Source organism: Manis pentadactyla, chromosome 12, assembly GCF_030020395.1.
Source record: "Manis pentadactyla isolate mManPen7 chromosome 12, mManPen7.hap1, whole genome shotgun sequence".
Classification (NCBI taxonomy): domain Eukaryota; kingdom Metazoa; phylum Chordata; class Mammalia; order Pholidota; family Manidae; genus Manis; species Manis pentadactyla.
In genome coordinates, this window is record NC_080030.1 from 4,639,560 (window position 1) to 4,654,390 (window position 14,831).

Genomic DNA, 14,831 nt, shown 5'->3' on the forward strand with positions numbered 1-14,831 from the left:
GATCTGGTCTGGGGTCCGAGGTCAGGGGTCATAGAAGGATTTGAGCCAAGGTCGTGGTTTTAAAGTCGTCTAGGATTAGAGGTTAACTAGTCGGGTTGAGACGAACGGGTCAAAGGTACTGAGGTCAGGGGAGTGACGTCAAGGCCATCATTAGGGAGTGGGACCAAGTTTGTGGAGTTAGGGGCTTCGGTCTGAGGTCAAAATGAGGCATCACCCATTTCCCCCATCTACTGGGTCATTCCCGCTAGCGGGCCGGCTTCCACCCTCTAAATAAAACAAACCCCCAAATCACTGTTCCTCTAATGCTAGAGTCGGCGTATCACTATTTTGCGCCTTTATTGGAATATTTAGTGGGTCAGACAAGACTCTTCGTGGGCTCCTAACTTGTCAACATGAGGGACAGGCCACTTCAGGGTCTCGTGGAAGCACACACCTCCAGCCAGGAGGTCACTTGCCGAAAGGTGGAACCCAAATCTGATCAGACAGATTACTTCTGAGTTACGGGAAATACAGGGACTGCTGTCACAGCGCTGCTCGGCCCCATCATCAACCTCCAGGGGGTTGGGAAGTCCACCGACGACCCTGTTTCTCTGAGTGAATTCCAAGAAGAGAGAAGGAGGGAGAGGGACATCAAGGGGAAATCTTCAGATATCATCAACCAGTTGCAAGGTATGTGATTTGTTTAGGTGCTGGTTTGAACAAGCTAAAGAAAGACCACTGGAGAAACTTGAACACTGGTTGAATATTTGACTGTAGTGAGTATTGTACTGTTCTTATTTTAGGCTTGAAAATTTGGGTATTATGAAAAACACCTAATTTTTGAAAATAAGGTGGTGTGGTTCTTTTTAAAGATGGCTTATCTTTTTAGAAATACATTGGCCCCACTTCTCCCTCCAGCGACAGCCCCATATTCTCTGCTTTCCTTTACAGCAAAATTTGAGAGACTTGCCTGGCTGCGATGTTCCCCTGCCCCTTCTCTATGGGTCTGCTCCAGTCTGGCTTTTGGCCCCCAAAGCCGAAAGCGCTCTTGCTTAAGGCAGCCAGGGATTCCACCGCGCCAAACCCAGTGGCCAGCTCTGGGCCTGACTGGGAAGTTAGTGACAGGCTGATGTCACCTACGTATTTATTCACAACTCTGCCCCCAGACTTGCCCATCCTCTGGGATGTCTGAGGCACATCAAACACAACATGTCCTACACCAGCTCCCGATCCCTGCCCCAAACCTCCTCCTCCCTGCGGCTCTTGCATCTCAGTTAACCGTCTCCATCTGTGTAGCTGCTTTGGGCCAAAACCTCAGAGTACTTGGAGATTACTTTCTTTCTCAAACTTCACATCCCACCTCTCAGCCCTGCCTTTAAAACCTGGATTGTTCTAACTAGTCTCCAGGTTTCTGTGCTGGCTGCCTTTCTCCCACTGCTCCATTGGGGCCATCGTTCTCCTGCTTTTCATTCTTCTCAAAACCCTCCACGGCTCACCTCTCTCCTTGCTCAGACCCACCAGGCCTTTTATGATCTGCCCTTCCTGTGCTCATCTGTCCACTCTCCCACCTGCTCACTCCACCGCAGCCTCCTCCTGGTTCCTTCACATGTCAGCCACAGCCCTGCCACAGGGCCTTTGCACTTGCTATGCTCTCTGTCCAGCTGCTGTGTCCCAAGATACCAAGCCGCCTCCCTCCCTCTCCTCCTTTAGGTCTTTGTTCAAACTTCATCTTCTCAGCAAGGCCTTTGCTGACCACCCCATCTAAAAGTGTCACGCATGTGTGTGCGCGTGCACACACACACACACTGCATACCTTGTTCCCTGATTGTTTTTAAACTGTCTACACCCCGAGGACAGGGATTTTTGTGTTTTCTTCACGATATGTCAGGGCTCCTAGAACAGTGCCTGGAATATAGTGTTTGCTCTGTAGACTTTGCTGAAGTTAGGGAGCCCAAGGTCAGGGCTTCGGAGTCAGTGCAAAAGCAGCAGGGACCTCATGAAGGGCACATGCAAGAGCCCTGCGCAGAGCAGGGAGGGAAAGCACCAGAGACCAGGAGCAAAGACTACAAAGATTTAATTGAAAATCAGTGTCTCTGCCAGGATACCCACCCTTAGGGGCACCCCTCAATCCAGAGCTCCTCAAGGGGTCCTTCCAGGCCCAGCAACGAGGGGCGGTGGGGCATCCAGTGGGCGCCTGGCTCAATTTTCCTCCCAGGATGGGGTCTGGTGCTCAGGTGCTCACTGGGGCGGGTTCTGCCGCTGCAACCACCGGCTCCTTCTGCACCAGCTCGGGTTCGTCCTCACCGTCCTGGGGAGGGTGGACCAGAACCTTGTCCAAGAGGCCAAACTCCTGGGCCTCCATGGGGCTCATGTAGCGGTCCCTCTCCATGGCTGACTCTGCGGGGCAAGTGGGTGGCAGGACGTGTATGGTTAAGATGAAGAGCCCGTGTGGGGCCATCCTTCCCTGTGTGACCCTGGCCTTCTCCTCTCTGTGCTTCAGTTTCCCCATCTGTAAAATACCTGTTTCAGTTTTTTCACTTTTTTTTTTAACTTGTTATCAAAGTATAACACACATCCAGGGAAGGACACGATTGTAAGTGGACAGTGGGAAGAATTTCAGACTGACCATAGGCCCCCATGGCCAGCACCCAGATCAAGAAACAGGACAGCGTTAGATGCCCTGACACCACCACTCTGGAGCCCACCCCCAGCCATGAACGCCTCCCACCCAAGAGTAGTCACGCTGACAGTGGCCTGACGCCAGAGATGAGCGAGGCTTGTTTTTATGCTCTAAATACGTGGGGTCATAGAGCCTTCGCTTTTTTCCACCCAGATTTGTCCAGGCTGCCGGGTGCCTCTGTGGACTGCTCTATCTAGTTGCCATGCAAATAAACCACCACCAGGATACCCGTTCTATTGACTCTGGGCATTTGGGGCAATGTCCCATTGGGGGCTCATACGAACAGGGCAGTTTTCAGCATTCCTGTCTGCAGCTTTGTGGACGCAAGTGCTCGATTCTCTTGGTTATTTGCTGACAGTTATTTGCTGTGGGGGAACCACGGCACCTTTTGCATGTTCAGCCTCAGCCAGTAGCCCAAACGGCTTTCTGGGGCAGGTGTGCCACTTCCTCCCCGCCTGCGGTGGAGGGCGTTCCAGATGCTCCGCACTCTTGTCTGCATTCGGTGGTGTCACTATTTCCTGCTTTCAGTGTTCTGGGCTGGAACGGTGTCTCCCTGTGGCTGTAATTTGCCTGTGCCTAGTAACTAACGATTATTTTTAACACATCATCACAGAAGATCATGAGCCTCTTTTCTTGTTTCTTGGCCATGTACAATGTCCTTTGTCGAGGACGCTGTTCAAACCTTTGCACTATTTCAGTGACTTTTTTGTGAGGATTTTGTAAACTGGTCTTTTTAAGGTGCTCAGAACAGGGGCTTTGCAACTGGGGATGATTCCAACAGCCCTATTGTCAATAATGCCGCGGTAGGGAGACCAGGCTCAGCACAAGGCCTGGTGGGGACAGGCGTGCTGGGTAAAGGGGGTGAGGCTGGGGTGGGGGGCGGGGCACTCACCAATCACCTGCAGGCTCTGCTTGGTGTGTTTGGCATAGATGCTGTACAACTGCTTCCTCAGTTTCATGATCTCCTCTGCCTGGATGGCGATGTCTGTGGCTTGGCCCTGGGGGACATGCAGCCAGGGGAGGGGTGGGGCAAGAGGGGGAAGGAAGGTGGAATCCGTCACTGCTCCCAGGGAGCCTAGAGATGGGGGCTCAGGAGTCTCCCCTGGGCTTCAGGCTGCCTGTTTTCAAGCAGGTGGGACAAGGCTTTGCGAGTCCCTCCACATCCTGCCTCGTCCTCACCACCACCAGGAAGCCTTCCTGTATTGATTCATTTTTTGGTTTTCTGCATGTGGGGCCTCGCTCACTGGAAGGAATGACCCCTCCCAGGCCAGCTAACTCATAGAGAGCAAACAGCTCACCTACAAGCACAACTTTACATAAAGCCCCCCACCTCCTGTCTGGGGCGCTCACACTCAGGGGTACTATCCCCCTTCCCTGATCACCCCAGGGCCAGGGCCAGGGCCAGACAACTCAGGAAGTCCCTACACCCTGGAGCCCGAGAAATTATTCACCCCAGCCAATCTTAAGCCCATTTATCTCGCCTCACCCGTTCTTTCCCACAGAAACCACAGTAAAGCCTCCTGCCCACGTTTCCCACCTGCCCCCTCTGCCTCCTGCCTGATCCTGGTGCGTCCCGGTGTGGCCCCCGGCTATGCTGTGCCCCCTCCTCTTGGAAACTGTAACAAATTGTCTTGTTGCTGGCAGTCCTCTCCTAATCCGGTGGCCTTGCCATGTCTAAACAATAATCAACCTGCATTTTAAAACACTGACACCCCTGGACCTCCGCCCAGTCAGTCCTTCTGGCCAGACCCTGTCTCCCCTGCACCCTGAAGCAGCTCGCAGGACCTGGCTTCACCTGGGCGCCCCCAGAGGGCTGGTGGATCATGATGCGAGAGTTGGGGAGCGAGTGGCGCATGCCTGGGGTGCCGGCGGCGAGAAGCAGGGAGCCCATGCTGGCGGCCTGGCCCACGCACCACGTGCAGATGGGGTTTAGAATGTACTGCATCGTGTCGTAGATGGCGAGGCCTGAGGTCACCATGCCACCTGTGGGCAGGAGCACAAGTGAGGGCCTGTGCCAGCTTCTCCCACCATCCTTTCCCTATGACAGCCCCTGGTCCTGGGGACACTGGTGGAGAGGCAGCCCTTTAACACACGGGTCCCAAACGCAAATACTTCCAGGGACAGGGAGGTGGCAGGAACAGGTGACACAAGCGTGGTGGGGGCAAAAGGAGAGTGCGTCCCCCAGAGTGAGCTGTGTGGCCACATGTGCACGTGGACTAAGGGGCTAGGTCTGCCAAATCTTCACGAGAAACTGGAAATTGGGAGAGTGGGGTGGGCTGGAGTGAAGCTCCGGAGCCAGCCCGCCTGGGTATGCCCCTGGCTGGGCAGCTTATCTGTGTCACTCGGGCCAAGTTACCCAGCCACGATGTCCCCTCGTAGATTGGGGATAACTAAGTAGCGCCTATCCCATGAAACCGCTGTGAGGTGAATGCCTGTAAAGTGCTTAGAAAAGTGCTGGCACAGGAGACCTTAAAAATCAGCTATTCTTTTTTCGGGGGGCGTTGGGGGTGGTAGAATCTATCGATTTAAAAAATGTTGGTAAAATGATACGTGTGGGATCAAAGAGACAGGTCCAGCTGCCGACTCTGAACCCAGGCCAAAAAGCAAAGAACAGGCAGCTTTTGGACGTTTCAAGATGCTTTTGGGGTTCTGAAGGCATCTCCACAGCCTTTTTTTCTCCAGAGAGGACATCCCTGATCGGGGGTCTCTGTCCCGAGTCACACAGTGCAGGAAGGCCCTGCTCACCAGGGCTGTTGATGTACATGTGGATGGGCTTCTTGTTGCTCTCAGACTGTAGGAACAGCAGCTGCGCGATAACCAGGCTGGCCACACTGTCATCAATCTGCAAGTGGGGAGCGCGGGGGTGGCCCCACATGGGGGTGGTGGGGAGAGGATGGAGGGAGGCGGTTACAGGACGCGCCAGGGAACCAGCATGGGGGTCAGAGCCCAAGTAGGACGGCCGGGAAGATTTCACTAGCCAGGAGAAGATGTGGTGGGGGTGGTTGGGACCTAGGGGGTTTAGAGCGCAGGAAGAGGGGAGTCAGTGGGCTAAGGACACAGGAAGGCAAGGGGTCAGGAGGCTTGGGAAGAGGGATTAGAGCCCAGGAACGGGGAGGAGGATCATCGGTGAGGAAGTCCGAGATCAGAAGGTTTGAGGAAGTGGTTGGTGAACGGGGGTGGGATACTGGGGGCCAGGAGGGCGCGTCGGAGGGTCTAGGTACCCAGGAAGCGGGTGTCAGGTTGGCGCCAGAGCGGAGCCTAGTTGGAAAGTCGAGGCGGAGAGGTCAGACGGTCCAGGGGCTCCAAGCGGGGGGGCGCGGGGGGTCCGCGCCGGCGTGCGGCACTCACCGGGCCCATGACGCACACGATGCGCTCCCGCAGCAGCCGCGAGTAGATGTCATAGGCGCGTTCGCCGCGGCCCTGGGGGAGAAAGATGGGGGTGAGGGCCCGGGTCCGGCCACGCCGCCGGCCCCCGCTCCGGGCCGTGTCCCCGAGGCCGCCGCACCGTCTGCTCCACCACGATGGGAATGAGCGGGAGGGCGCGGGCCGCTGTCGCGTGCAGGCTCTGCTGCGGGGCCAGGCGGGCCCCGGGCGTCCGCTGCGGGAAGAAGCGGGCGACGAGGCGAGCCCCCAGCGCGGAGCACCTGCCTACCCCCACCCGGGCACCCCCAACCCGTATTCCGGGCCACATCCCGCCGCACGACCGTCCTGGTTTCCGTCCGATGGCGGAACTACAGCTCCCGGCGCGCCTTGCGCGCGTGTTCCTGGCCCAGTGGGCCGCCGGCGAGAGGAAAGCTGGGCGGGGCCGGGGCGGGGCCAGAAGAGGAAGTGGGTCTGTGCTGAGCCGGAGAGCTGTTAGAGCCGTGGGTCCCACCTCCCTTCCCGACACAGTCGTTGTTCCTCATTTTGCACATCAGTTCCGTCGTACCCGCTCGGGCCCTGGCCTCAGTGAACCTCTAACCTGATGGGGCTGACTGCAACGGAGACCTTCCCATTCATCTACGGTCATGCGTGGCACAGAGGGCGGGACCCCAGACTGGGAAGAGCCCAAAGGTGGGTGGTGTGGACCAGCCTGGGGCCTCGGTGTGGAAAGGCTTCACAGGAGGGCCGGGCATTGGAACTGGTTTTGTAGGATGGATAGGAGTTTGTCAAGGGGGGAAAAGCATTCCTGGCAGAGGGAGGAGAATAGTCCAGGGACAGAAGCAGGAAAGTTCCTGGTAACCGTTTGGGGCCTCTCTTCTTCCATGTCATCTCAAAGCGGACTTTTAAAAATCTTTCAGCTTGCATGTCACCTTCTCAGAACTGCCTCCGATTTTGTCCCCAGAGCCTAGAAAGGTGTCTGGCACACAGTAGGTGCTCACCAACTACACTTTGAACCAAGAGATGAAGAGGTGATAAGGGATGTAGGTTAACAGCCGAGGGTCTTGTCAGCAGCTCGCCACGTGCTGCACCCGCTTAACCCGCTGGGCCTGAAGGGTCTCATCCGAAGATGGCAATGATCAAATCCACCTCGCAGGGAAGGACTGAATGACACCGGCTGCTGAGGCAGAGTATTAAGCCATCTGAGCTCAAGCCTGGGCTCTGCTCCTCACCAGCTGTGTGTCCTTGAGCCTCTGTGTCCCGTCTGTGAAATGGGGATGATAAATCCTAGGGTTTTTGTGCACAAGGTCCTCCGAATGGGGCCTGAACCATAGGAAGTGCGTAGTTTGCATTAGCAACTGATGAATATTAATTATTGATGTATTAGACCAGGAACCGTGGGGGTCCAAGAAGTCCTCCTAAATGAGGGTCCATTTTAAGTGGGTTTTGACACATTGATAGGAGTTCACTAGAGAGCCAAAACCTTGGTGCTGGACTCTCAAATTGACTCTGGGTGCCCTGATAAGGGTGGTTTTGTCCCCTCCATGCTCACAGTGAGGCCCAGTCGAATGGGGAGATGGAAGGCACAGACACTCCTGCCTATGGAATCAGGGGCAAGACCTGGAGAAGGACATGGGAGTAGAAGAGGTTGGAGGAGGCCTTGGAGGCACCCCTGGCAGAAGGCCCAGATCCAGGCCTCACTCGTGGGGATTGCGGAGTGGTGGTGGTGAGCTGGCATTTGGGCACTGGGAGTGGCATTTCCCCAGCAGGGACAGAGGAGGCAGGTGGGCAGCATGGGCTGTGCCAGTTTCTGTTGTGAGTCAGGTGGGTGGCCCTGCCCAGCCGGTTCCCCTAGGGCTGGAGCTCCCGCCCTGCCCCAGGGAGAAGGGCTGGGCCATCAGATGCCACAGCCCCCGTGGTCCCTGACCTGGGCATGTCCCCTCTCCCCCGGCCCTCAGTGCCTCCGTTGTTGCACCTGCTCTGTCTGTCCAGAGTGCAACTACTTTTCACCTTCTCCATCCTTTTTAATCGCCCTCGAGAATGTGCTCCTCACTGGTCCAGCATCCCCTGGCCCACCGCACCACTGCTACTTTTTCATTCAGCAGCCTGAGTGATCCTCTAAAAGCTAACTGAACCATGTCCCTCCCTTGCCTGAGATCCTCCCGGTCACCCCTGCTGACCTCTGTTCCCATCTCCTTCCACCCTCCCTCCCTCCCTGGGCTCCAGCAGCGACATGGGCTGGCTTTCTTTTCCTCAAATGAAGCTCCATCCAGCCGTCTAGCTTTTGCTTCTTGAACTGAACTCCTTCCAACACATAAATGTCTGTTCAAACGTCACCTCCTTAGAGAAGCCTTCCCTGATTCCTCTTGCTGGAATGTTTGCCTTTTTTAACTGGCTACCCAAGACAGGTCCATCAATTCATTCATTTCCCTCTTTATTGTCTGTGGGATGTGAGCTCCAGGGGCCAGATGCTCTGTGGTCTTACTCAGCTTTGTGGGTCTTGGGACGGTATTTATCAAACCTTTTTTATTACAATTCAGGGAGAAATACATCTTATATAGTGTCCAAGTACACAAAAACACAAAAGTTTTATGAAATGATACTTACCCTTACTTTGAGCAATGCCTTCTGATATTTCCTATTTTATCTATCCTATGTCATTTATTAAATATTGGGGTTTCTCAGCCTTGTAACTATTGACTCTCTGGGTTGGATAAATCTTTGTGGGGGCGCCATCCTGTGTGTCATAGGATGCTGAACGGAACAACATCCCTGGCCAGCACCCACTCGATGTCAATAGCAACTCCCCGCCTCCATCATAACAACCAAAAATGTCTCGTACATTGCCAACGGTCATCCGAGAGGGCAGAATCGCTTCCAGTTAAAAAATCACTTCTTATAGTAGGTAGTGACCTGAAATAGCAGAAGCAAACAAACAAAAAAAAACCCCAACTTTTGAACAGAACATGACATATTGTAGATGCTCAAATATTTAATATGTGCCTTATTCCTCCAAATTTTGTTTGCTCAGAACTTTCAGAAGGAAGAAGTATTTTGATTCCTGGCTGCAAATTAGCCCATCCCACCCACTCCTTCTAGGCTATCTGCCATAGTGAGAGAGAGAAGCTCCGATCACTGTTACCTTTTCTGAGATGAATGCAAAACAGCCTTATTAAACTGATAGAAACTGAAAATTTAAGAAAGAAATGAAAACACTCAGGGCTGTAGAGACTAGATAAATGGGTACTCCCACAAATGGCCGGTGGACATTACCACGACTAATCTGGAAACTAAGTTGACACCAAATTTAAAATTCTCACAGTCCCCTTCTAGTTATTAATTTTTAGGAAGTGAGCCAAAGAAATTATGAAGATTTCGCTGCATGCTTTTTATGGCAGGGCTGTTTATACACCTGTTGTTTCAGTTAGCTCTTACTGCTTACAAATCCCCCCCATACACTTAGGTGTTTAAAACAGCCACAGTTTGTTATTTGTCGCCATCTGGGAATGTAGCCCGGGCTCAGCTAAGTGCTTGTTGTCTCCATGGGGTTTGCTGGGGTGGGAAGAGCCACGTGAACATCCTGTGGTCATGTGTCTGAGCTCAGCTGGGCTGGCTGGACGTCTCTCTCTCCACGTGGCTGCTTGGGCTTCCTCACAGAATGGCGGTCTTTACTGCTCACACGGTAACCGGCTTCTTCTTAAAAGCTTGGCCCGGAAATCATGTGGCAGCCCTTCTGTCACATTCTGTCAGTCAGAGCAAGTCACTTCGCCCAACCCAGACTCAAGGGCAGGGGGAGGGGATGTTGCCTCTTGGTGTGAGGAGGGGTGGGGACACAGGAGATAGGAGGAGGTGACAGTGGCTATCTCCGGAGACCGACTGCCACACTGACATTAGCAAGGAATTGGACATATGTGTCCAGAAAGAGGGACCTGATTAAATCATCTAAATTTCTAAGTTGATAAAAAAAAACGATCAAGTATCCATATTGTGGAATATAACTGATATTTATTAAGTGCCAGCTCTGATCTAGGGTTTATTAGTCAGGTATGGCTTCGAGGGAGGGGAGCCCCAAAGCGCCAGCAACTGAGGATAGAAATGTCTTTCTCTCCAAGTCACAGTCTGGAGGTGGGCACCCAGGGTGGGCAGGGTGGTGCTGCACCAGAAGTCTCCAGAGACCTCCTTCCACTCACCCCTCCACCATCCCTAGGCTGGGGGCCCTCCTCACCTTCCAAGAGTTGGGTGGAAGGGAGGAAAGAACAGGCAGAGGGCACATGCCAGTCACTGCAGGCAGGCTACCACCCACCCTCCACTTTTTTGGGGGCTGCATGGCATTCCACTCTATAGAAGACCCATCATTTATTTCACCAGCTCCTTGTTGATGGGTGTCTTGGTTGTGACAAAAGATTTCCTTTTTCTCTTATCAGATTTGTCTTTTAAAGAGACCCCTGTCCTTGGAGAGTCCCTCGGCTCAGTCCTTGATCTTGTTTATTCACATGCACTCAGTCATCTCCTCTGGTCTCCTGGCTTTAAATACCCGCGTGTAATGCTTCCCAGGTTTATCTCTCTTCTGAGCTCCAGACCTACCTCCCTCCCTCCCACCTGCCCTTGGATGTCCAAATAGGCACCTCAACATGAACATGTTTGAATGAATTATTAATCGCAGTCCCCAGCCCTATGCCTGCTCCTTCTTCGTTCCACTTGCTCCTGCCAAAAAACATGAAGTCATCCTTGCTTTCTGTCCTCACGGTACCCAAAATCTGTTGGCTGATCCCAGGGACTCAGCCTCCCAAGGTTAGCCAGAACTCAGTCCCTCCTTGCCTGTCCACACTGCCCCCCTGCCCCATGCCTCCCTCCCTTGCCCGGACAGCTGCCATCACCTCCTCCTGTGCATCCCGGCTTGCACTCCTGCTCCCCTGCAGCCCCTCTCCCTGCATCGGCCAGAGGAAGCCTTCAAAAACTAAAAGCTGAGCTCATGTCATTCTTGGGATCCTTCTATGGCTTCCTGCCACAGTCACCTCAAAATCCTAATAACTGTCCACACTACTCTACACAATGTGATAGGTGTTCCCTCTTGCTCCATGACTGTCTGACTTAACCACCTTCCCCTCTGCCCCTTGCTTATTCTGCTCCAGCCACACAGGCCCCCTGACCAGCAGGCACATCCTAACCCAGGGCCTTTGCATGGGCTATTCCCTCTGCCTAAAATGCTCTTCCCTCTGATGGCTCCCTCCCACCACCATCAAGTCCGTGCTCACCTTCTGACGCCTCTATTTAAAATCAAAGATCCCACTCTGGCACTTGAAAAGATGCTTCCCATCACTAATCATCAGGGAAATGCAAATTAGAACCTCAATGAACTACCACCTCACACCAGTTAGAATAGCCACTATCCAAAAGACAGGAAACAACAAATGCTGGCAAGGATGTAGAGAAATAGGAACCCTCTTACCCTGTTGGTGGAACTGCAAATTGGTGCAACTGCTGTGGAAAGCAGTACAGATGTTCCTCAAAGTACCAAAAATAGAAATAACATTTGACCCAGGAATCCCACTCCTAAGAATTTACCCAAAGAAAACAAAATCCATGATTCAAAAAGATACATGCATCCTTATGTTTATCTCTGCACTGTTTGCAATAGCCAAGACATGGAAGCAACTTAAGTGTCCATCAGTAGATGAATGGATAAAGAAGATGTGGTACATATACACAGTAGAATATTATTCAGCCATAAAAAGAAAAGAAATCCTGCCATTTGCAACAACATGGATGGATCTAGAGGGTATTATGCTCAGTGAAATAAGCCAGATGGATAAAGGCAAATACCATATGATTTCACTTATTTGTGGAATATAAAAACAAAGCAAAACAGAAGGAACAAAAACAGCATTAGACTCATAGACACTGAGAAGTGAGTAGTGGTTATGAAGGGGGAGGGCTGTGGGCAGGGGTGGGATGAGGGGGAGGTGGACTGTTGAACCACTGTGATGTACATTTGATAAGAAAAAATAAAGACCCTACCCTCATCTCCTTGCACACCTTATCGCTGTTCTCTGCTTTATTTTTCTTGACACAGAATTTGTTAGCAGAGTACCTCATACTCAAGAGCATGCTTAATGGCCAGCAGTGTCACCGTTAGCCAGTTCTTGTTAAATACGCGCTCTTAGGCTACGCCCCAGACCCGCCGAATAGGAATTTGCATGTCCACAGGATTGCCAGGCGATCCAGATGGGCACTGGTGTTGGAGAAGAGCTCTCATACTATACGTTTAATGCTTATTTTGTTTACTGTCTGTCTCCTCTGCTGATATGTAAGCCCGCCAGAGCAAGGATTTTTCTCCACTTCCTTTAACCGCTTACTTCAGCACCTCGGACAGCGTTTGGCACATAGTGGGCACTCAGTGAGCACTTATTCAATCAAGGGAACGGTAATGGGTGGAGAATGGGTGTGTGAGGTAATGGTGGGGGCAGATGTGCCAGTCATGGTTGTTGGTCAAAAGCAACAGAAATTGTCATAAGCAAAAAGAATCCTGTAGATACTAGAGATTTCCATTTTAAGGGTACAGCTTGATTACTTTGGGCAGATCTGCATAACCACCATGCTACTCCAATCAAGACAGAGAACATTTCTGTCACCCCAAAAAGATCTGTTCAGTACCTTTGCAGTCAGCCCTCTCCTATCCTCATCCCCAACCACTTATCTGATTTCTGTCACTCTAGATTAGATTTCCCTCTACTAGAATGTTGTATAAGTGGCATTATATGGAGTACAGTCTTTGGTGACTGGCTCCTTTCATTCAGCATAATAAACTTGAAATTCACAGTGCTGTTGTGTGTATTCGGTGGTTCATTCTTTTTCATGGCTGAATAATATTCCATGCTGTGGATGTGCTGGAGTTTTATCTGTTCATGAGCTGATAGACATTTGGGTCATTTCCAGCTTGGAGCTCTCACAAATAAAGCTGCTGTGAACATTCGTGTCCAAGACTTTGTGGAAGCATACATTTTTGCATCTCTTGGGTAAATACCAAATGTGGAATGGCTGGATCATATGGAAGATGTGTATTTAACTTTTGAAGAAGCTGCCAAGTCATTTTCCAAAGTGGTTGCACCATTTTACAGGCCCACCAGCAACATATGAGAGTTCCAGTTGCTCCACTTCATCAGTATGACTTTGTATGGACAGTGATTGTTTTCAAATCTTAGTTCTTCCAATGGTGTGCTGCCATATCTCACTGTGGTTACACTATTCGTTTCCCCTCTGACTAATGATTGTGTGCGTCTTTTCACGTGCCTTTTGGCCATCTCTAGATCTTCTTTTGCGAAGCATCTGTGTGGAACCCTTTGCATTTTGTCTGCCTTCTTCTTCTTAAACTGTAAGAGTTCTTTATATATTGTGGCCATAAGTACTTCATCAGATACATATTTCCAGATATCTCCTTCCAGTTAATGGAATGCCTTTTCATTTTTCAATGGCCCTCCTCAAATCTTGAACTGCTTCCATTGTGTCCCCCCAGAAAGTTACAGTCCTTCCACAGCAAAACTCCCCAGATTCTCAACCTGTCCTCAGAACACTGCCTTCACCTATTTCCCCCAACAGAAACCTGGCTCTCTCCTGAGGACTGTAAGCTCCTGAATCGTGGCTCTTTCCTCTCCCAGCTCCTTGAGCTCTTGCCACCGTTGGGGTGAGGTAGGTGTCCTGGTTCCATCTTTGCTTCTGACTCTTCCCTGAAACTCTGCAATGTCAAATCTCAGGTCCTCAAACAATACTCTGCTACCCATCCTTGAGGCTTTGTCTGTCGACCCTTAGGTCATGTGTTCCTGGCCCTTCGCTATTTTACCTCCTGGTTCATTTCTCCTTGCTTGGAAACTTCTCTGGGCACCACGCACAGTGACCTCAGTGTCCGCGTAAGGATTCCGCAACCTCAGTGCTGTTGGCGTGGGGGGCTGACCATTCTTGCTTGCAGGGCCTGCCTGCCCTGTGCAGTGTCCGATGGCGAACCTCATTCCTGGCCTCCACCCCCTCCATGCCAATAGAAGCACCCCCCATCCCTAAGTCAACCCAAAATGTCTCCAGACACAGTTGAGTGTCCCCCAGAGGGGGCAGAAATGCCCTCAGTCGAGGACCGTGGAGCTGGCTGATCCTTCCGGGCACGTGCCTTTCAATTCCTATGTCTCTGCCTCAGCCCCCAGCTCTCCCTATCTTATTTGGGACCTTTTCATTTCCCAAAACGGCACCACGTTCCAGTGTGCGAACACTGGGAACACCCTGCCCACCGACCCTCACTTCGTGCCTTTCCAGTTCAATCCGTTTGGCATTCCTCTTCAGACAAGCCCTGAGCTCCACTAGACCCTGTGATCTGCGGGTCCTTCCCCTTCCGCCTGCCCCTCAGCCACCTCCGAGCCGCGGCCTGTCATTACGCCATTACAATGACTCCTGGACGTATATCCTCAACCCCCCTCGGCTACGTCTTCCTTTATCACGTGGTGAAACCCAGGCCAGCTAAAGCCAGCCCTCCATCTCTCCCCCTCACCTGCCCCTGGGCCGTCTCATGCACCGTGGGCATCCCACCCTGGGGAGATCAGGGTGGGAGGTAGACCCCCGTGGGGTGACGAGGAGGCTAACCAGGTGCCCGGACTTTTCTGGGTCTTGGTAACCACCAAGTAACAGGTGCATCATAGAAAATACAAGTTTGCAAAGTGGAAATTACAGTCACTGATGATCCTGTAGTCTAGAGATAAGTCATACGGTCGATACTGATTACTTTCAGCTCTAAGAAGTCACATACATATATACCCATGTATATATATGTATA

The 14,831-nt window shown here is 52.1% G+C and overlaps 2 protein-coding genes across 4 annotated transcripts in view; one reads left to right on the plus strand and one right to left on the minus strand.

Annotated features, from left to right (window-relative positions):
• The first annotated feature begins 6 nt into the window (after positions 1 to 6).
• The window catches only part of ACER1 (alkaline ceramidase 1), a 36,153-nt gene continuing 21,328 nt past the window's right edge, over positions 7 to 14,831 (plus strand). The window contains exon 1 of one of the 2 annotated variants that reach the window (XM_036895749.2): positions 7 to 669. The gene's annotated coding sequence lies outside the window, so the exon portion shown is untranslated. Of the gene's footprint in view, positions 670 to 6,571; positions 6,713 to 14,831 lie in introns of those variants that run through there. The other variant, XM_036895750.2, reaches the window with a different exon arrangement.
• On the minus strand, positions 2,037 to 6,398 carry CLPP (caseinolytic mitochondrial matrix peptidase proteolytic subunit). Of its 2 annotated transcripts, none has more exons than XM_036895745.2 (6): positions 6,165 to 6,398; positions 6,008 to 6,079; positions 5,405 to 5,501; positions 4,455 to 4,642; positions 3,552 to 3,657; positions 2,037 to 2,287 (listed from the first exon to the last, which is right to left on the minus strand). In XM_036895745.2, exons 1-6 carry the CDS (start codon positions 6,348 to 6,350, stop codon positions 2,280 to 2,282), a joined length of 657 nt encoding a protein of 218 aa, XP_036751640.2. In that variant the 5' UTR covers positions 6,351 to 6,398; the 3' UTR covers positions 2,037 to 2,279. The 2 variants fall into 2 exon arrangements, with proteins under 2 accessions (XP_036751640.2, XP_036751639.2); XM_036895744.2 differs by having other exon boundaries at positions 2,037 to 2,376; positions 6,165 to 6,397.

What these genes read in the sequence shown, in the direction of transcription:
- CLPP (XM_036895744.2), bottom strand. Translation starts at nt 6,350, where the DNA reads ATGTGGCCCGGAATACGGGTTGGGGGTGCCCGGGTGGGGGTAGGCAGG. An exon ending in AGCCCTCTGGGGGCGCCCAG is followed by an intron (nt 3,658 to 4,454) that starts GTGAAGCCAGGT and finishes CATGTCCCCCAG; the next exon opens with GGCCAAGCCACAGACATCGC. An exon ending in GCAGAGCCTGCAGGTGATTG is followed by an intron (nt 2,377 to 3,551) that starts GTGAGTGCCCCG and finishes CTTGCCCCGCAG; the next exon opens with AGTCAGCCATGGAGAGGGAC.